The 21,078-nt window shown below is 47.5% G+C and overlaps 1 protein-coding gene across 2 annotated transcripts in view; it reads left to right on the top strand.

Annotated features, from left to right (window-relative positions):
• The window catches only part of arid1b (AT-rich interactive domain 1B), a 132,813-nt gene that overhangs the window by 16,303 nt on the left and 95,432 nt on the right, over positions 1-21,078 (top strand). For both annotated transcript variants that reach the window (XM_078089494.1, XM_078089493.1), the window contains exons 2-3: positions 5,114-5,317; positions 18,247-18,399. In XM_078089494.1, the coding sequence (XP_077945620.1) occupies positions 5,114-5,317; positions 18,247-18,399 (357 nt within the window). The remainder of the gene's footprint in view (positions 1-5,113; positions 5,318-18,246; positions 18,400-21,078) is intronic.

Genomic DNA, 21,078 nt, shown 5'->3' with positions numbered 1-21,078 from the left:
GTTAACTTTTGTTCCTTTCCCCTTTTTCCAGAGTAGAAAAAACACTTCCTTTAACTACAACCTGCTTCATGTTTATCTTTATTTATTATTATTTTATTATACTCCTTGTTGGAATTCATAGTGGAAACCTGAAAGAATTCTTGGGACGAGATTTGACTGTCAAATCTTTTAGTCTGTTATCTCCTCTCTAATGGCCGCGTCTCGTTTTCTCATTGAGGTTCTCTCTCTTGTTTTTCTTTCCTCCCTCCGCCGCTTCTTCGGCTCTCAGTCTTTGGCGGGCGAAAAAAGGGCTCCGGCGACCCCCCGCGACCCCAATCTCACTTGAGCCAGATGAAGCCCCCTCCTCCCTCCATCCCCCCGCCTCCACCCCCCTCCCCCACCCCGCCTCCCCTCGCTTAATGACGTCTCTGTGCCGGCCGTGACGAACCGAGCGCCCGGGAACTTTTCCCTCATGCACGCGTGCGAGGATGGGGGCTGTCGGTGTGTGTGTGTGTGTGTGTGTGTGTGTTGGGTGTAAACACTGGTGTCAAACGCAGAGTGCACACCGAATGAGCGACTACGTGCCAGACACAAAAGCACGCCGGTCGGGCTGCACGATCACGGCCTGTTAGCGGCGTTCCTCCTCCCCAACGCCATCCGGTTTGCAGGTCTCTCACTGGAGCGCCAGCGTGCACGCGGCTCGCCCCCCCCCCCCCCCCCCCCCCCGCTTACTTGAGTTCTTCTTCTTTCAGGATGGTGGTAACTTGACATGTGAGGTCTGTCGAGGGCTTCGTGTTGTCGTGTCAGCGTTCAGTATCCGGTTGAACTTGAAGCCGACGCCGAAGAGCGACCTGTTCCTCGCGGGGAGGGAGGAGTTAACGGCGCGCTGCTCCTCTCTCCGCTCGATGACATCAGTATTGTCTCTGCATCCATGAAATTAATTTTTCTAATCTTAGTCAGCAGGAGCGGGGGAATTTGCACACATTAATATGGAACTGGATCTGCGCTCGCCCACTGCTGCAGTCTCTCTCCTCTTCTCCTCTTCTCCTCGCCTTCCACCCTCGTCTATTCTTTGCAACCGAAGGCCCACATGCAGAGGGTTTCAATCCCTCCTGGAGGAGGCCGCCGGTCTAATAGGAAGTGGAGAGTTCTCTGCTGTCTGGTATAAATAAAACACATAAAAAAAACGTCCCAGCGGGCCGACCGAGCTCCGGCTGCAGCATGTTGATTCTCCAGAGACGCACGTGGCACGGAGCATAAAGGGGATCCGCCGACAATAATTATCCTTATTTGTTTCTCCTCAGAAACACACCCGGGCTGAAATGGTTTCATTACACAGGTATAAAAGCCGGCCTCCAGCATTAGTCCTTCCAAGAAAAAGAAAAGATAATCAATACCAAAGAGCCGTCTCGGGGCTAGTTTTCATACGTAATCAGGTTTGATGCGTTTCTTTATGGTTATAGTCCAAACTATTTTCACATGGCACTAATTTGCACCGTTGCCGACTTGTTTTTCTTTTTATAATATAATGAGCGAATTCTGGCAATTTTTGTTACGGAACATCACACTGAAGACTCAAGAGTTTACAAGTAGCTGCGATGGGCTTCAGAGCGCCAACGTTGAACGTAGCTTCTCGGGCCTCACGCGTCGCTTTTAGGAACCGTCGCCCATCCAACGGGAGAAATCTGATGATTCAACACACCAATGAAGAACATGTGACTGAACGTGTCGGTTGGATGAAGACCACAGGGCTGTTTTGGGGGGGGATTTGAGTGGAAATACAGCCGGCCGGTTGGTAGGAACGCTGTGTTGTCACCACACCCGCTGAGTGACTCTCTGGGCCGCGTCCCCTGCGTGTGCTGTAAATAAGTGAAACGGAGGGCTGATGCAGGCAGGTGATGAGGATTTGGTCATCTGGTGTGAAGGACAAGGGGAGCAATAGCCTCAGGGACAGCGTCTGAGAGTGTGTGTGTGTGTGTGTGTGTGTGTGTGTGTGTGTGTGTGTGCGTGTGCGCGTGTGCGTTCATTCACCACGGCTTATAAATCGGAAGATTTTTCCGGAGAATTCCCGCGTTCAAAATGCAATTGGAATAATAAGCATTCGCCAATATTGTTTTATGTTTGTTTGATCCCAGTGTGCGTCTCATAATCCACGTACCCAAGCCTTTTGGGTCGAGCATTTTGTCTCTTTCTGATTAACAACTTAGCACATTAAAGCGAGAAGGAATACAATCATTTTTTGCAACATAAAAATGTTGTCGATTGAGCTCAGAAAAGCAATTTAGCAGGTTTCACCCCACAGTAATTTCACCCATGTTCTGTTTTAATGGCTTTGTTTTGCCAAAAAAAAAAAAAAAGTCAGAGCGCTGGAGAGGAGTTCATAAATTCAATTTTAAATTTAGCAGTTGAATTACTATTGTCTCCCGTGCCTCCTCCCCCTCCTCCATTGAACGGCCAACCCAGATGAACAAAAGCGAGAAACACATTTGAAAAGAATAAAAAAACAAAACTATTTCTGTGTATTCCCTCTTGTTTTTTATCTGCTGTCCCTTCTGGCGCGAGCACGATTCACCCACGTGTCATATTCATATGTTTTTTTTTTCTTCTTAAGTATAGCCATTTCTCTGAGGGTAGAAAAAAATATATTATCTTTCAATTTGTCAAGAACTGTTGTATTTTGCCTGCTGGTGTGAGGGAAAAGGCATATCGCTGGGAAAAGGCTGCAGTGCGCTGGAATCTCATTTAGTGGAACTTGTCACGAGAGCCTGATACGAGGCTACACTCGAGGAGCCGGAGAAGAAGCCAATTTCTCTTTGCCCCGGTGGACAGGTGTGGATAATGCCGCGCGTGGAAGACGGACCAAAGTGTTAGATAGCTCTAAATCATTTCATCGTGGCCGTTTTATTTAAGTATTTCCCACAAGGGCGGGTGAGGGATGAGCGAGATCAACAGTGAGAGCCAGTTCAGGATTCCTCTATTACACCTTTCTGTGTGTGTGTGTGTGTGTGTGTGTGTGTGTGTTTAATCGAGCGTCCACTTCCCCCGCTCCCAAAACTCTGAAGTGACCGGTGCTTTTTCCTTAAAGGGCGGCAGCTCAGTTTTATTTTGTAAGCGTGTGTTTACACTTGGTGGCCTCCGTATTTTGGGCAAACGGAGGACGTCTTGAGATGGGGGGAGGAGGAGGAGGAGGAGGAGGGTTAGGTTGTGTGTCTCACATATCACACGTGTACAAAGCGTATGACCAGACTCCTTAAAAAAGGTACTCTAAGACGAGTCTCCCCTTTATATATTCATTTGGTTCAAGTGGAACGCTCGGTTGCGCTAAAGGGGTAAATCTTTTTGGGGAGATTAGATTCGATCTCGCGCTCGTCATCGTCTTACCGAGCAATAAGGACCAGTTGCAAATAATGTCGACCGTTTCTTAAAAACAAAATCCGTTCTGCGGCTCGAACTCAAAGTTCATCCATCAGTATTTCAAAGATACAAATTATCTTTCCATCAACATTCACTCAACGGCTCATACGTAATTATTCCCTAATGTGCTTTACTGCAGTGCTGGCGATCATTTCGTCACGATGAGATGGCGCTTTTGTGCGGGAGTCACGTGCGCATCGCGTGCGCCCAGCGGCTTTTGCTGGGGAACGCTCGACTTCCGAGTAGTTTCAAACACCAGGGAGGGCAAAGCGAAGAGCGCCGCGCACGACCTCCGCGACCAAACGCGCGGCGAGCAAAGACATCTGTTTGGTTCTTTGTGACGCAGACCCTTTGAAGGGTAACCACACACACACACACACACACACACACACACACACAGGCCTCCATGCTGTGAAATAACTTTCCTAACACACACTCCCCCTATTTCCCCTCCGCACTGTGTGAAATAGTCCAATATACTCCACGCACACGCCTCAGTAGACAAAACCACTTTAAAGCCGGCGCGCTGTAACCGTCCGCACGTAACCCGCTGAATAAAGTGCTGCCGTCCCCTGACGCGTCTTCTTGATATTAGCCCGGCAATATGAGGCAACAGCAATTTCTCCTCCGCACTAGACGAGGTGATATTGTGTTGGGAAGAGGAGCGGGAACTGAGGTGGTGCTGGTGGTGCTGGCGGGAGTTGTTTGGAGATGAGAAGCGAAAGTGTGTGTGTGTGTGTGTGTGTGTGTGTGTGTAAGAAACAGTGGGCACAAAATGTCATAAATCACACATGATCCTGCGCGGCGGAGACAAAAGGGAGAAGGCGTGAGAGGAGAGCGGGAGGATGGAAGGAGTCCACATTATCTGCCCAGCAGACAGACAAACACGGCGCTACGGGTGACGGATTAGCATTAGCCCGACGCGAGGTACCGGAATCTTCCAACGGCTCACTGAGACCGTCTACAACCTCCCGAGAAAAAAAAACGCTCTGAAATACTTCCAACGGAATAAATTGCCCTTGACACCCTCTCTTTCTTGCCTCTGATTTAGTTGGGTGTGTTTAAGAAGGCAGCTCGCGAGGTATGAGCTTTGGAGAGCCGTCACTTTGACTGCTTCGCTGCCCCCGGATTCCCTCCCGGGATTCAAACCTGGAAACCCGACACGCCTCATCACAACTGTAATGCGCCGAATCCCTGCCAGATTCTCGCCCCTCGCCCGTTGTCTTATTTGAATTTCGGGGAAAAGAGCAGGAACTCAAATGTAGTTATCAGTGTTTCTGCCAGTTTTTTTTTTTTACCTTCTGTAAAGAAACAACGCGCAAACCGGCCGCTGGCTGCGGTCGAGGGAACGAGGCCGTGGAGTTTTCGTTGCTAAAGCTTCCCATCACTTTAAACAAGACCTCCGACGCGTTAAGAATCATTTCAGACGTTACAACAAGGGGACAAGCTTCAGGTTTTAATTAAATTGTTAAATGTTGGCCCTCTTCCATGCGATTAGCATCAATGCTACTCACGTCCAGTTCATTTAGACCAGTATACATTCATGTAAGTCAATGGTGGCGGTGGTTTGGAGTGTGTATGTGTGTGTGTGTGTGTGTTGGCACGTGCTGAATGTATTCATCGCAATGACTCTCAGCCAATCACAATGCAGCGCTGTGAGTGACGCTTAATAAGGAAGAATGCTCGTGACACAACATCGTCTCTTGTCCCCCCTCTGCAGGTGTCCTCCATGGACTTTATGGCGATGAAGCGCTCGCAGCTGTACAACATGGCCAACAATCCTTACTCCTCCCCACAGCAGCCGGGGGGCGGGCCTTACCCTCCTAGCCAGCCATACACGTCGCCTCCTCCACACAGATATCCAATGAGCATGCAGGGGAGGGGCCAGATGGGCATGGGCGGGATGCAGTACCCTCAACAGCAGGTAGGCCAACCGACCAAAAAACGGAATGAATGAGTCCGGCCTCCTCAGTCAGATATGGGAGCTGGTGTCATAAGCCTGATTGCTGTGGGACATGGCGGGCCTTCTCCACCGGTTCTCCCCCCCCCCAACCCTCTCAAGGCTTAGCATGTTCAATTTGAGAAGCGGCCTAAAATACCAAGCAGAACATCTCACACATGTGGTGGTGTCACTCCGGTCCCCCCCACTACACTCCCGCTGGAGCAGCGGGGGCCTGATGCCGTGCATGTTCATCATTCATGCTGGATGGATGACGCAGAGGACAGTTTGTCCCGTTTTGGACACAATAGGCCTCTAATCTGCCTTTATTGAATCGTATGCTGAAAGGATGAATACAGAGTAAGTGCGCTATACATACACACGTGTGTTTGCGGGGATCAGGATAAGGGTGTCCCACATATTTTAGTTCCATCAGTCTGGTTTGTAGTGAAACAGCACTGAGCAGCACGGCGAGAGAAGGGGGGGGGGGAGTGTCCCCCGCTGTCACTGCCTGCTATATTTAGTCCGTCTGGTTTGTTGATCTGGACTTGGATGCCTCTCATTGGGGGCGAGCGAGCTTCCTCACATAGCAAAAGCAGAGGGAGGGAGAGAGAGAGAGGAGGAGGGAGACGGATTGATGGACAGCCATCCTACATTGTCTTAAAATGTGTGTACGTGCAGTAGTAGGATAGTGTATTTATATTCAGATCGACCCTCGCATAAAAGCTCGATATATGTGGTGATTTGTATTCAGTGTTTTAAGAAACCTACATGTGGTGAAATGAACCATTAGGTACACTGGGATGCTACACTTATTTTACAAATGAAGATGGGTTTTCTCATAAAGGGGAATACAACATTATACAACAGCTGAATAGTGTCTTTTGTGGCTTTGGATGACATTTGATTAATATACACGTTTCACATTTCACAGGTATGTGAGGCCATGTGTGTTTATCATAATAATAATAACGACAAATAATGATTATTTCGAATGATTTTGGTTTGACTCAAAAAACACACATTTGGGCGGCGGCTACTGGAGACGGGCTGCGCATGGATGTGAGTGATGCCGACACATATAGACGGCGCGGCTCCGTGATGAAATCCTCGGGCGTATTGCATGGCCCGAACGAAGCGCTATGGAAGGTAATTAGTTCAAATAGAATTAGTTGTTCACTCTGGCTACAGCCATGGGAAATGTGCTTCTAAAGTTTCTAATTATCTGGCTCTGGCTTTAAAAGCAGCACCGGCGCGTTGCCTATCTGCAGCCGGTGAAATCTAGCTCACAGTAATGAGTTCGGAGGAGGAGGTTTAATTCCAGCCTCTCACACGAGCGTAATGAGTCTCTCCTCCTGTAAAGCGGTCAGGGGTCTGATCACGGAGGAGTGTGGGGGGGGGGGGGGGGGGGAAATGAACGCCGCAGATGTGCGCCGCGAAAAAAACTGACAGCGTATCAAGCGACTATTTGTTACTTATCAGAAAAGATGCACCAGATATAGTTAGGATGCACGTGACTGCAGCCGTGTTTGGAGGACGGATAAATATATATATGTTCTAAAAGGGCCTCTGCATCCGCTGCAAAGATCACTCTCACCGTCTCGACTGCGGCTGCGTCAGCGCCGGGGTCTGTGGTGATGTAAGACGCCGCACACACAGCCCCAGGATGCTTTGCGCTTCAGGGCCGAGACCTCGGCTTGTCACAAACAAGCATGCTGGGATGTTGCCAGGCAACGTGACGTCAACAAAGATGTGTGCGTACGTCTATTTCCGTGATTTCCCCAGGACTGAGGGACTGTGTGTGTGTGTGTGTGTGTGTGTGTGTGATGGGAAGGGGGTGGTGGGTTAGCAGAGGAACAAAAGGTTCTCTTGGACTTCCATTATTATGATTAAATCCTGCACAAATTAAGCCCCACTCGTATTAAATAAGAATTTCATATATTTCATCCACTGGAGGTATTGATGGATAACCTCACACATATCATATTGCGTCTTTGTTACAGCTTAGATATACATCATGTTGTGAATGCACCGGAAATCCTTTAAATTAGACCTGAAAAGGTTTTTGTTTTTATTTGTTTGTAGAAGTTGTTATTTGTAACTTATTTGTAAGGATGTACGACTCCCCTGTGGCCTCTTTACTGCCATCCCTTTACTACAGCTGTCACATAAAAGCATGAAATACCCCAAAAGCAAACAATCAAACAATACTTAAGCTCTACAGTCGCCGTTGCTGGGTGGATTATCCGCAGCAAAAGGGACAATACAATTGTTTGATGCTTTGAGCAACACAAACTAAATTAATTTCACCTCTTGTTCTGGGATAAAGTCAGAAATCTCTAAGTTGATGAATGTCGAAAAATAAGAAGAATAAGAGTGATTGTCTTTGTGTGTGTGTGTGTGTGTGCGATTCGAATGAACACACTCAATACACAATAAACAGAATAACCTGATAACCAGAGCTGGAATCTTTAAAGCGTTTGCCAACCCAGCTATTTAACATTGTTTGTGTATATTTGTACCCACCGTAGAATACACACAGCTGTGGACAGGATGCAATACCTGCACAGTGACATTTGCATACGCAAACAAACCGACGCCTACATGCTATGTATATTCAATACACACAGCCGGACGCGCAGCCAGGATACAAAATGTTAAAAAGCCTGTGCACGAGGGAAAGGAGGCTAAACGCTCGTACATAGAGCTCCCGTACGGCGAGTTATCGTTGTGTTTGTGACCCAGAGGCTGTGCGTGACCCTTCTGTCCAGCTTGAGTCGTGGTTTCTTCGAGGGAGGGGGTGGGGTGGGGGGGTTGTTGTTTACCTGGGCCTTCAAAGAGTCCGGCAGAAAACCATTTCCAGCGTTGGCGGTTTGTTCTTTACACACTGGGCCGACTTAATAGAAGGAAGCCAAACATTTAAAGTGGAAATGTGGCTGACCTGCTCGGTCCACACAAACGCACAAACACTCCACGAGTCACACTCCCCTTCTCAGGATTGCGTTTCAGGAATCAGCAGTAATGATATGAAGAGGGAAGATGAAGGAACAAGACAATAATACTTGTGTATTTCCTTAAAGGGTTGCACTACATACACATGTGGACATTCCACAATAATGAGCAACATATGAAGACTTAAAACATGAAGAATAAAACATGCTTTAAGGTGGTTCCTTAAAACAGCTGAAACCACTAAATTATGACTAGTGTGAATCAACTGTCAACTCTGCATTGCATTGTTTTTAGTAAATAGTTATATAAATAGTTGAAAATATATATTCTGATATTGTAATGGAACGGAAAGACCGTGTTACGGTATTGGAAAAGCACTCGTGTCAATATTGAAATGAATGACGGATGAATTTGCAATCAGCTGCTGGGGTTTTCTGGTGCTGGTGCAGTGGCTGCTGGCTCACTGTTGCACTGAAATATGTCTTACAGGGACAACTGAATAGTGATGAGTGAGGGTGGTGATCTCATTCAGGGTCTTTAGTTACACCGGTGAATTGCTTGCATGAAATGTCAGAGTGTGTCCTCTGTGAACAAGGAGGAACAAGAAAAGTGAAGCAGCTAAATGGAACTGAGCCGCCGTTCATTTTGTTATTTAGACCTGTTCTTTTCCTACTGCGACTAAATGTCCCCGAGAAGGAGACGTATTGATTGAAAATCTGTTTGATGCCCCAACAAACACAAGAGACAACAGGTGAGTGAGTGTGTTAGCGTTTGACTAAATCTAGCCAGTCCTTTTAATTATCGAGCAATACACACACACACACACACACACACACACACACTCACAATTAAATCATTTGGGAGATTCTTACACTGGCCAGAAAATAGTAGTCAGGCTTTTACGATTCCCATTTAAATAAAAAAGCAAGAAAAGTCCTTGTCTGTCCAAACGTCATCTTGTAGACTCAACTTTGAGGAGATAGATGGATAATTTACGACATCGATCGTGCCAAGGGGGGGTTGTAGGGCGGGTAGTTGGTGGGGGGGGGGTGCCTCAACATTGTGGAGAGCGAGGGCCACTTGGAAGCACTTAGGGGCCCTCGGTGCCGGGGTTGTCTCTGGGGTTAATGCAGCCAGCGCTGCTCGCTCTGACGGATGGCTGGGAAGCCCCAATAAATCAGCCCCTCTGCCAGGAAGGATGGAGGCAGAGGAGGAGGAGGACGAGGAGGAGGGGAGAGGGGGTGAGAGGGGGGGGGGGGGGGGGGGGCTGCAAAGGGGACCACTCCAGACTCGTCGCTTCCTCCTCCCTTTGTGAAAATACTCTTGAACCACTGGGAGCTCGCTGTTAAAAGTCGACATCTCTGCAGAACAACACACCGTGCCACGGGACCCTGCACACGCGAAGGGGGAGGGGAGGTTAAAGGAGGAGGACAACAGTATGGAAACGCTGATTAATTAAGGGTTCCTCTCTGGCTATAGAATAGATGAAGTTTCAGGATCAATTAATTAGCCCGGCTAGCCCCCCGCGCACGTCGATGCCTCTAAAAGCCCCCGCTCATTTGTAACTTTTATTACCCCGCTGCTGTGGAGCGGCTCTCGGCCAATCAGACGCCACGTGGAGACGACGCTACTCGGTCATTAATGGGAAAGTGGGTAAAAAAAAATAAAAAATCCAAAAGTCCAGTTGAAGCAACACTATCAATTATATCAATGAAAAGGTGTGTGTGTGTGTGTGTGTGTGTGTGTGTGTGTGTGTGTGTGTGTGTGTGTGTGTGTGTGTGTGTGTGTGTGTGTGTGTGTGTGTGCTGGATCCAACATTAAGAAAGAGGGCGAAACCCGCTTCGAAGCGTTCTGTGACTTTTGTAAGCTATTAGTGAAATTACAAACCCAGCTGTCAGTTATTTTCTGTCACATGAGCCGCGTGGGCTGAAAACTCCCCCATTTTTTTTTGTCGCGCCGCAGCAGGTGAAGCGATGGTGGAATTTAATATGATTTAGTGTTTGAATGCAGGCAATTGGTGTGGTGTTTTTGAAAGATGCGGGCTCGGCGTCTGCAGTGTTCTCTATTGATGAGATAAAAGAGCAGAGAGATGAAGCGGAGGAAGGGGAAGGGGGAGGGAGGAGCGGGACGCTCTGCGTCTTTTTACGAGTTACTGGGGGATTAGTCGCTGCTCTAATTGGCTCCCCCACAATCCGTCTCCGATTTCTCCCAGATTACAGATGGATTTTCACACAGGTCAAGTCTGTGTCGTTCCTGGTTTCTGTTTCGGGTGTTTATTTGTAGAACATTTGAAAATGGATCTGATGAGGCTCAGATTGGCAGGATCAAGGTGTCAATTTATCTCCCGCATACATCCATCTTGTGTTGGATTGCAATGAGAAGATGAAGACGGAGCCTGTTTATTTAAGGCAACCTGAAAGTACGACTTTATTGACGTGAATACAAGTCAATCTGAATTTTAAGTAACTACGGTTTAAACTTCCAACCGGAGGACAAAAACACCCATTTAATATTTCAGCCGACACAAATCATAGATCTATTTGGTTTATTGTTTAATGACGATCCGGTAATGTTTGCTTTCAGTTTTTTTAATGGATAAAACATGTTAACTCTGGAGCCGCTTCTGATATTACACAATCTGTACAACTGTTCTGATCATGGCGCTGAATCAACGGAGCGCGGCGGGTTTGAACGCAGGCAGCGGCGCCCTAGATCCGGTACCCGCGCTGATCTGAAGGCGCCATCCGAGGTGCCGCTGTCACTTAACGGCGTCGGCATCCAGAGAAAGGCAGCCGCTGCCTCGCATCTCGTGTAATCTACTGCGTCAACTAGAAGCCCCCCCCCCCCCCCCTCCATCATCCTCCTCCGCCTCCCTCCGTCCTCCCTGCTCGGATGTAATTGACATGACTCCTACACAGGTTCGAGTCTGTCATCACAGCGAGGGGTAAAAACAAGTGCGCCGTCTGCCAAGATGATGGATCTGAAAGACATTTCAGGGCCGACTCGCGCTAAATCGCGTGGTTTACGTGTGTCGCCAGCCTTCTTTTCCCTCCTCTTCCTCCCCTGAATTCTATCCAGGATTATTTTCCACCCGTCAAAGACAGAATTTAGGTTCAGTTCTACTGTGAACATTGAGAAATCCAAGAAACATTTCAGTTGATCAACGGTCTACTTACCAGTCTGATATTGAAGAGTCTGCTCCGACTCACTATCAGCATCTGCACCTCGCGGCCCCCCCCCCCCCCCTCCACACTCATCCAGATCCATTTCTGCCCCCCCCCCTCAAAATGAATCACATTTGCTTTTCTTCTTTCTTTCTCTCTCAATTTCCCCCCGTCTCCTCTGTCTTTCTTGGCCACAGATTGGGGTCAGGAGTTTAGTAGGGGAAAACATTCGGAGCAGGTGGCACGAGGCCGAGAGCCTCTCACACGCACAAAAACACAAAATAAATCTCTGTTCACACACGCACATTACAGAGAGCATTAACCTGCCTCTCCGAATGTCTCCATTACGGCTCCGCTTGGAACAACGCCGGCACAGCCAGTCGTAAAATGATGTGAGCGGCGACGGAGAATTAGAGCGACGGAAGAATAAAGAAAGGCAGACAGACGGGGGGGGGTGGGGTGGTTAGAGAGCAACGTTTTGGCCGCCTTCAGAAGGAGATCTGAGATGAAAATGTAGAAGAAACACGCCTGTGTGTGTGTCAACGGTCGATAGCTACACTATCTCGCTCGCTTCTACCCTCCGTCGGTTTGATGGTGATGTTATCAAAGGTCCACGAGCCACAAAAACACTTTTCATTTGGGGATAAAAAGCCGCTGTATATTAAGCGCACCGAGCACACGAAAATAATTCACCAAACCAAAAGCTGTCAGTCTTTCTCCGAGTCCTCCAGGGGTCAAAGGGTGGGGGGTGGGAGCGCCGAGGAATACCTTCACCTTGGGGTGGGGGGGGCTCACGCTGATGCATCCTCTCTTCTCTCCACTAATCATGATGAGCCTCTTCTTGTTTTCGTTGTGTGTGTGCAGGGTTCTTAACAAGGACCTCCTGGTTGAAACGTCATCACTCAATTCGAAAGCTTGTCGTAATCATTTAAAACAAAGTGTACAGGAAAAGGAAGTCAAGCTAATTAGCGTTATTACATTTCCACACAATATAACCTCATATTTCCACAGAATAAGAAAGGAAAAATTTTGGCCATGGTCATCAAATCCACTAAATCCTCATACTAAATCCTTCTCGTACTAACTAAGTATTCTCATACTAAAGTATTCTCATACTAAAACATTCTCATACGAAAGTACTTTCATACTAAAGTATTCTCATACTAAAGTATTTTATACTAAAGTATTTTCATACTAAAGTACTTTCATACTAAAGTATTCTCATACTAAAGTATTTTATACTAAAGTATTCTCATACTAAGGCATTCTCATACTAAAGTATTCTCATACTAAAGCATTCTCATACTAAAGTACTTTCATACTAAAGTATTCTCATACTAAAGTATTTTCATACTAAAGTGTTTTCATACTAAAGTGTTTTCATACTAAAGCATTCTCATACTAAAGTACTTTCATACTAATGCATTCTCATACTAAAATAATTTCATGCTAAAGTACTTTCATACTAAAGTATTCTCATACTAAAGCATTCTCATACTAAAGTATTTTATACTAAAGTACTTTCATACTAAAGTACTTTCATACTAAAGCATTCTCATACTAAAGTACTTTCATACTAAAGCATTCTCATACTAAAGTATTCTCATAGTAATGTATTCTTACACTAAAGCAACAACCAATCGGAGGTGCATAGCTACAATGCTACATGTAGCTAATGAGATCAATTGTTTACAAGATTTGTATTGTATTGATAAAGATCTATATCATTTGTTATTAATTGTTTCTATATTGTCACTTTTCTGATCTTTTATAGATTTTTTTTCCCCCTATAAATTGAAGCTAATGAAATGCAAAAAAGATGCATTCACTATCGTTATTCTTTTGCAGATTCTTAAGACGTGTGTGTAGATAACCCTTCTATCAGACACATTTAAGGGCCCATTTATTCCTCCACACTGGCAAAGTGCAGTATCAATTAAGTCTTTGTCTCAAAACACTTAACGTGTTTTATGCTGTTTTCTTTGTGGTTTAAAAACCGGTCTTGTTTTACTGGCTGAGATTCTGACGCGTGACAAATTCGACAGCGAGAAGGAAAAAGAGATGCAGTTCAAACTGAAAAATGTTTCCGTTGGATAATTTAAACGTCACCACGGCAGCAACATAATGCAAATAAGCTTTAGAGGAGTAGATGAGGCGACCGGCACAGTTGTCACGGTTATTCTGATCGAGGTATACTTCATGTTCTTGAATGACAGACCTGTCAGCACTGCTAGTCCTCCCTCACTGCTTCCCCGCTGACATTCCCTCTCATTATGCGTCTTTAAGTTACCTTTCAGATTTACTAAACTGCCGGAGTGTCTGCGTACGTTGTACTCTGTTTGCCGATGGAAGCGGGTATTTTTTTTTTTTACATCTTTTGTATATTCACATCCCTTCATGATGCCGTTAACTCACGTTAGCAATGATACTATTTTACAGCAGCAGCTTTCCATCAATAGGCTTTGTGTGTTAGCGTGCGTTTGATTTATATTCTGCATCTCGGCGTGTTCCCATTTACAGCTGCGCCTGCTGCACACACAGCTAACATGCTGCAACAGCAGTTCTTGATCAATACCCGTCCGCGTGCCGTATGATTAAGTCCATCTGATAAAAGATGTGTTCAGCTCGGTGCCCAGTTACTTCATTAAGCGCGGCCCTCGAATTGATTACGCTGTGCTTTTAGTGTAATGCACGCCAACGCCAGCAAAGCAGGTGTCGGGTGTTACAGCATCTGTCGGGAACACCTGACGACAGTCGGCTTCCCCTGAATCAGTTGAGTTCAGTATCGCAGTGTGTGCACCAGCGGCACGCTCACAAACAAGAGACCGAAACACAACAGAATCTGAGATTTTAATGTTTATGTGTTGTTAGTTTTGTCACTTTTTGTCTTAGACCTGATTTAAACTACTGCTGCTATTCAATCTGTCTGCTAATAATACGAAATGGATTCCATTCACCCGGTGATCTATATTATCTACGTATCAGTCCGTCTCCGCCTCTCCATCCTCCCTTAAATGAAGCGAGCGTAAAAGAGCTTTTTCCCCTTCTCTTCCTGTCTCATCCGTCCTGTAATACTCTCCTTCCTTCCTTCCTTCCTTCCTCTGCTTCTCCTGTTCCCTTCCACGCTGCATCGACTCGTGTATCTGTCTCCCTCTGACTTTATCTCGTGAAGCATCGCTTCATCGGCCCCTCCACGTATCTCCCGTCTGCAACACCCCTCGTCTATCTCCCCTCTTCCTATCTCTCCATCTCCGTCTCGACAAACATTTCCCCGCCGCCGCCGCCGTCTCCAAGATCGCTTCGTGTGTCGTGTTTTGCGTCTGACTACTTTATTACGTGTAACCCCCTTACTGCCTTTCCCCTCACGCTGTGGCCTACTAGCCTGATAGCAAGATAGAACGCCGCTGCCTGCGTGCTCCTGTCACGCCTGTCAGTCTGTGTGTGTGTGTGTGTGTGTGTGTGCTCTCTGGTTGGTCGAGTGCATCTGTCACTCACAGCGGGGCGACCTGTGGCCCCGGGGTCGCCAGCCGGCCGCGGCGCCACTTGGACAGAATTATGAAAATTCCTCTCTATTGCTCGTTGGCCCAATTGGATTACAATTCGTTCCGTGAGAGGTTTTCAAACGCCGTGCACACACGCACATGCACACGCACACACGCACACCACTGGCATGGATGAGGGTTAGCGTGGCTGTTTACTCCCCCTCCATCTGCGGAGCAGGAAAATATTGCCTGCCTTTGCATATGACTCTTGTTTTGATAGATTTTTGATTGAGTTCTTCTCGGTGTTTGTACCTTAATGTGCCGCCGAGGCTTTTGTTTTCATCACACTGTTTCTGCGGTTTATGGATGAATTATTTGCTTCGCAGGACGTCTATTCTGCGTCATTTCTCCCCACAGCACTTCACATCTGTTGTCGTTTCATTACAGACATTTATTTGACACCGTGTGCCTGCCGAGGCGCTCCGGATAAATCACAGTTATTTTGTCTGCTTCCACACACCTGAGTTGCAGGAAAAGGGCTGAGAATGTTCTCATTTTTTCCTCCCAGCAGTTATTTGTATTGGTATAAGCAACGGCACTGTAGTCTGTTCATCACCAAGCATATTTTCAGTCAAAGAGAATCAGTTTCCAGCGAGCGGGTGTGTACTCAGCGGCACGGTGCATTCACTCAGTCGCCCCCAGCCATCAAGCAGAAGCTTTCTTTCTTCTTGACAGGTTGCCACTTGTTAGACCTCCAGTCCGCCCGCCGTCTCTGTTCCTGTTTGACTGACTGAGTGGGGATATTTCTGCCTCGTCTCGTTCTGCCTGTCTACCTGCTTGCCAGTCCGTCGGTATGCGTGCTTGAATGCGCTGATAATGGACGCTGTTTTTCTATATAAAGTAGTTTAAACCTGTAAAACGGACCATTTATATAAGAAGGCGTGTCACAATTATTACGCTGCTATTCTATTGGGAATATTGTTATTTTTTTGTATTATATTCTGATGCGCTGATTGCGCTTTTAAAAGCTTTGCTTGCATTGTTTACGATATATACGAGTTGATTAGATATTCAGTTGCACGAAAGTGTCTTAAAATCACAATTGTCTATTGTTTTTCGCAATTATCTCAGTGACAATACGTCATCCAACAAGACTCGTAATCATGCAAGGCCTGATGGTGATTCATTAAATCTGATTAGTCACTGATGTGACACAGTGCATTTTCACATCAGTGGTCCCAGATTGTAGCAAGACTGATTTTCAAATTCGTAAATACAGAAAATACAAATTGCACAACATGACATTATACAATAAGCTTTTATTCTGCAGTTATTTTTACCCGTCGTGGGAAGCTTCATCCTAACACAAAGCAGAGAGACGGCAGACGTAACATCGCTGCGTTGAAGCGCTCTTGTGTCCCAAGTGTATTTTTACATATAATATCTCTGCAACTCAAACTTGGCAGTTTTAAAGACAACCCGAAACCAGTGTAGTTTATTATTTATTCATCCGCTTCTCGTGCTTTCTAAAAAGGTTATTTATAGCGCGCGAGGCACAGACCTAAAGAACCCTCCACCGTTGACCCTGTTGTGAGCGATTTGTCTCCCTCTCTGCCTGCGCCTCTCTCCCTCCCTCCCTCTCTCTCTCTGTCTGTCGCTGTCTGCCCAGATACGTCCGTCTGCCTGTCATTGCATTTAGTCTGAGACAGAAACCCGCCCCCGGTTGTCTGGTCTCGATCTCCATGGCGACCCGATCCTGGCCAATCCCAGAACGGCTGCGTTCCAGTGAGAAGCCCACCGCGTTACGCCAGCCTGTAATCACTGATCACGGGATGCAGTCGCTTCTGATTGTCAGAGCGGCGTTGAGCCGCATCTAATGTGTGCGTGTGTGTGCGTGTGTGTGCGTGTGTGTTTATTTCTAGTTCTTAATTCAACAAATCCCCACATAATACACAGACAACTTGAATTCACTAGCATTATTTGAGTACATTGGTATGAGTGTGTGTGTGTGTGTGTGTGTGTGTGTGTGTGTGTGTGTGTGTGCTGCACCGGCTCACAGTAATGAATCCAGTGGTGCTGTTGGCATGAGCAGGGCCATGCTATTAACCTCTGTGCTAGCTGGACTGATCTCACCCCGTCTGTCTGTCTCATGGGCCTAATGACGCCCTCACACACAGACACACACACACACACACACACACACACACAGACCTGTCCTTTCTAATCAAATTCCCATTGAAGTGAAAGATATTCCACGTCGTCCAATCATCTCTATTCAGAGAGTCAAAAAGCTTCCGCCAGCCGAGAGAGGAGATTTCTCTTTTAACACCCACTCAAAGGAAGTAACTCTTCAAAACTGTTTCAAACATATTAATCTCCACTTGCCCTCTGCAGCCGGATCACGTTTCACTGCATCTCTCACCAATCCCCCGTTTCAACGGGGCTTTTTAGGAGTAAAACTACAACGCTGGACGTGTGCTCCGTGGTCCAGTAGCGTGGACGTCCCATCGCGTCGGAGTTCCCTGTAACGCCATCATTTGAGATATAAATCACGTTGCAAAACAGCCGCGGAAGATTTATAGGGACACGCCCCCAAATTACAGCCCGTGTGCTTGTTTAATGAGTTCGCGGCTGCACTTTTGGTCGTCACAAAATAAAAAGAAGCAACATGAGATGAGGGCGGGGGGATATGGCATGGAAAGTGCTGTCAAACCGTCGTAAATGTTGTTTAATAGGCTGCACTTGTTTGTGTGTGTGTGAATGAGAAAACCCCTCCGCGGGGAAACCCGTAGAGGAGCGAGGAGCACCTGGTGCTGTCTGTAGTCATAACAAACGGCGAGGAGGGGTTCAGGCCGCGGTGGTGCCAGCTCGCTACATCCTCTCTCATAACCACCGCGTCATGCAGCATCGGCCCTATTTTTTTTTTTTTTTACCCGCCCGCTCTGGAATGCACCGGCTCATCCATGTGTCCCTCATTAGGGTTCCGGCCCGGGGACGCGACGGCTGTGATATCCAGCGCACCTCCGGCCCGTCTGCGAGTTAATGTAGAGCGGAGGATGCGTTGGAGGACATGAAGCTGGAGGTTTCTGGGAGGCGAGGGTTCATTAGGCGGAGGGCTGCTGGGAGGCAGTTGGTCTGAGTGACGGAGGCCAGTTGGGGCGAAGCCACACGGGACGTTCTTGTGTATATTTTCATATCATTTCAAGAGGGCGTTGAGGTTGGGAGACCGGCTGAGATCGCACTTGACACTTGTACTGAAACACTGTTGCCTCCATTTCCGCCTTGACTTTAACCGTCGTGTGATTGGTCGTTTCAGCAGGTGGCGCCGTACGGCCAGCAGGGGATGGGGGGCTACAGCCAGCAGCAGGCGGGGCAGCAGGGAAACCCTCCTTACTTCAGCCCCCCTCAGCAGACCCCTCCAGGCCAGACTCAGAGCCCCTACCTGCAACCTCGCCCGCCGCCTCAACAGGTACGAAAGCGCGCGTCACACACACACACTCACACACACACACACACACATGGGCTCGCAGCCGGGCAAAGAAAAAGACGACTGTTGCCGAACCCAAAGTGCTCTTGAGCAAAGTGATAAACGCAACTCAATAAATAAATATAAATAGATGTGTCAGTTACGCACAAATGCACAGATGTTGACAATCAGATGGAGCATGTGGGTGTGTGTGTGTGTGTCTGTGTGTAAACAATAATGTGGTGACAGGTACTTGTGGTGACGTCTGTTTCTATTTGTTTTCATATTCTCTCAGCTGCGCACACACACACACACACACACACACACACACACACACACACACACGGCACAGAAAAGAGGCACTAATTCACAGATTGGCCAGTCATAGTGTGTAAACACATTGTACATTCTCTGCGCACATATTCCCATCTGTGCATTTCCAATCCTCCGGACAACAAAAGGCCTGTTTCACACATTTGGATTGAGACTCGTCCTGCCAAGTTTGGGCACGATGTTGCGTGGAGGTTTTCCATCGGGGGAGGGGGGGGGTTCAAGCAGTTGTTTTTGAGTTGAGCGGCCATGTGTTTCCCATCCGCTCCGCTGCCGGAGGGATCCATCCGCCTCTGGCTGACGGCCCTGCAGAACAGAACAGAACAAAACTGAGCAGGAGGGGGAACAATACCGGACGGGGGGGATTACAGCAGCTCTGGGCGGGAAAAGGACGGCTCAGACGGAGCAGGGCGGGAAGAGGACGAGGCCTCAGACCGGGGCAAACAATTCTGCAAAGTCAATTAAGCCATTTAAGGCATGTTGTAATTCTTTTTTTTTTTTTTTTTTCAAAGCTACCTTTTTATTAAGCCATTAGTAGCTCACACGTGTCCGTTCAATGGTTTAACATCCGCGCCAGTTGAAGCCATTTGGCGGCGGCGGCGTGGCGGAAGCTGTCGAGGTGCCTGCACTGTGATTTACTGAGATGCAGCTAAACCCTCCTTTAGACGGCCTTGAATATTGAGCGCAGCGAGACAAATAGCCGAGCGAGAAGCCATTGTGAACACAAAAGCAGGTTGTCAAAAAAGGAAACCGTTACTCGTGCCGTAGTCATTTTCATACTGAGTGAACATTTCAGCCAGCAGGCCTTTTGTTCACACCGAGAAGCACTTACTCTCGTTTCCACGTTTAACGTGCTGACACGCGCGCACACACACACAGGCGCGCGCACACAGGCGCGCGCACACAGGCCGCGCTGCCTACTGAACAAACATTATTCATTCTAACAAGGCGAGGCTGAGATCCATGGGCACGTTGACATTTTGTGACAGTAATGGTGTGTTTTCATCATCGCTGATGATGTGGCGGCAATTGACCCTCGCTGACATTTACACGCCAGGTAGTTCTGCCCGAGCGCTCCGATTGGCCGAAACCTGCGTTTCACCTGCGCCGACAGGTCCCCGCGTTGGTTGCCACGCCAACCGCTGTGGTGACCACACAGCGGGGTTGTCCTTTGTTTTTCATTTGTGAAGCCTGAATGCTTCTTTGAGGAGGAAGGCGGGAGGCGGGGGGGTTGTTTCAATCAGCTAAGATGCTTGTTAGCGCTGCATAAAAGCCCCTTCGGCCAGGAAAAAGCCCGCCCTTGTGTGTCGGATCTGCACGCGACGCCGCAGGCGACGGAACAGCAGCGCGCAGACAATCGCACCGTGGACGGACTGAAATCCGTCTCTCCGGACTAATAAGCTCCGCGGTTCCCCGTCCACATGAGGAACCGGGTCATTAATGCACACGTACAGTGAGAGGAACGTCCTTCCAACCAGCCGTCCAGACGACCGATTACGGACTTTGTGTGGATGTAAATGAATAGATGGTGCAGGGCCAGATCACCTGAGGCACAGGTGTGTTTTAGGCATCCACGTCAGTGCACTTTGCACTCGCTATATATACCAAGTCCTTTTTGTGAAACAATTGCAGGATCCAGGCCCGAGCAATCGCTCTTTTGTTTTCAAGGAATTACTGAAAATACACAATATCGATCATTAAAAAATGATGTTTTTCTCCTAATAAAAACCAGCCTGTGCGGTGGCATTAAGACAAAGTCAATTGTTCATTGATTGAGTGAGAGAGGAGTTCTAGAGGGAAAGAAAACCAGAAAACACGAGGAAAAACCTCCGTCAACAGGTCCGTGTCTGTGATTCAGGATCATGTGGAGTGAACATGTTTGGAAATGAAACTAACACGGAAACGTCGGCCAATTTCCAATAAATTGTAGTAGTATTTGGCGTGCTCTTAACTCAGCGATGTGTATTGCTTTAATGTTTCTGTTCTGTGTGTCTTTGCGTGATTTATTTCATAAGTGTGTCTGTGTGTGTCTGCGTGTACACTATTAACCGACAATTCTGTGCTGTGAAAAGGTCAAACGGTGACCTTTGTCTGTGTTTCCGGGCTGAAATGAGACGTGATGTGAGCCACACGGCACAGATTACACACACGCACGCACACACACACGCAGACACACAACAGCCAGCGTACAGCAGATTAGGACGTCATTGTGTTTTTGACCCTTTATTACTCTGAGAAATCCAAGCTGAAAAGTTCTTTATTTCAGTTCTTCCAGCACTCTCCACAGTGCCCCCCCCCCCCCCTCCCGCCCCCCCACTCCACTCCACTCCCATTAACCCCGGCCAGAGGAAA

This window comes from Gasterosteus aculeatus, chromosome 15, assembly GCF_964276395.1.
Source record: "Gasterosteus aculeatus chromosome 15, fGasAcu3.hap1.1, whole genome shotgun sequence".
NCBI lineage: Eukaryota > Metazoa > Chordata > Actinopteri > Perciformes > Gasterosteidae > Gasterosteus > Gasterosteus aculeatus.
The sequence above is the reverse complement of the archived record's forward strand: the minus strand, read 5'-3'. Positions and strand labels throughout refer to the sequence as shown.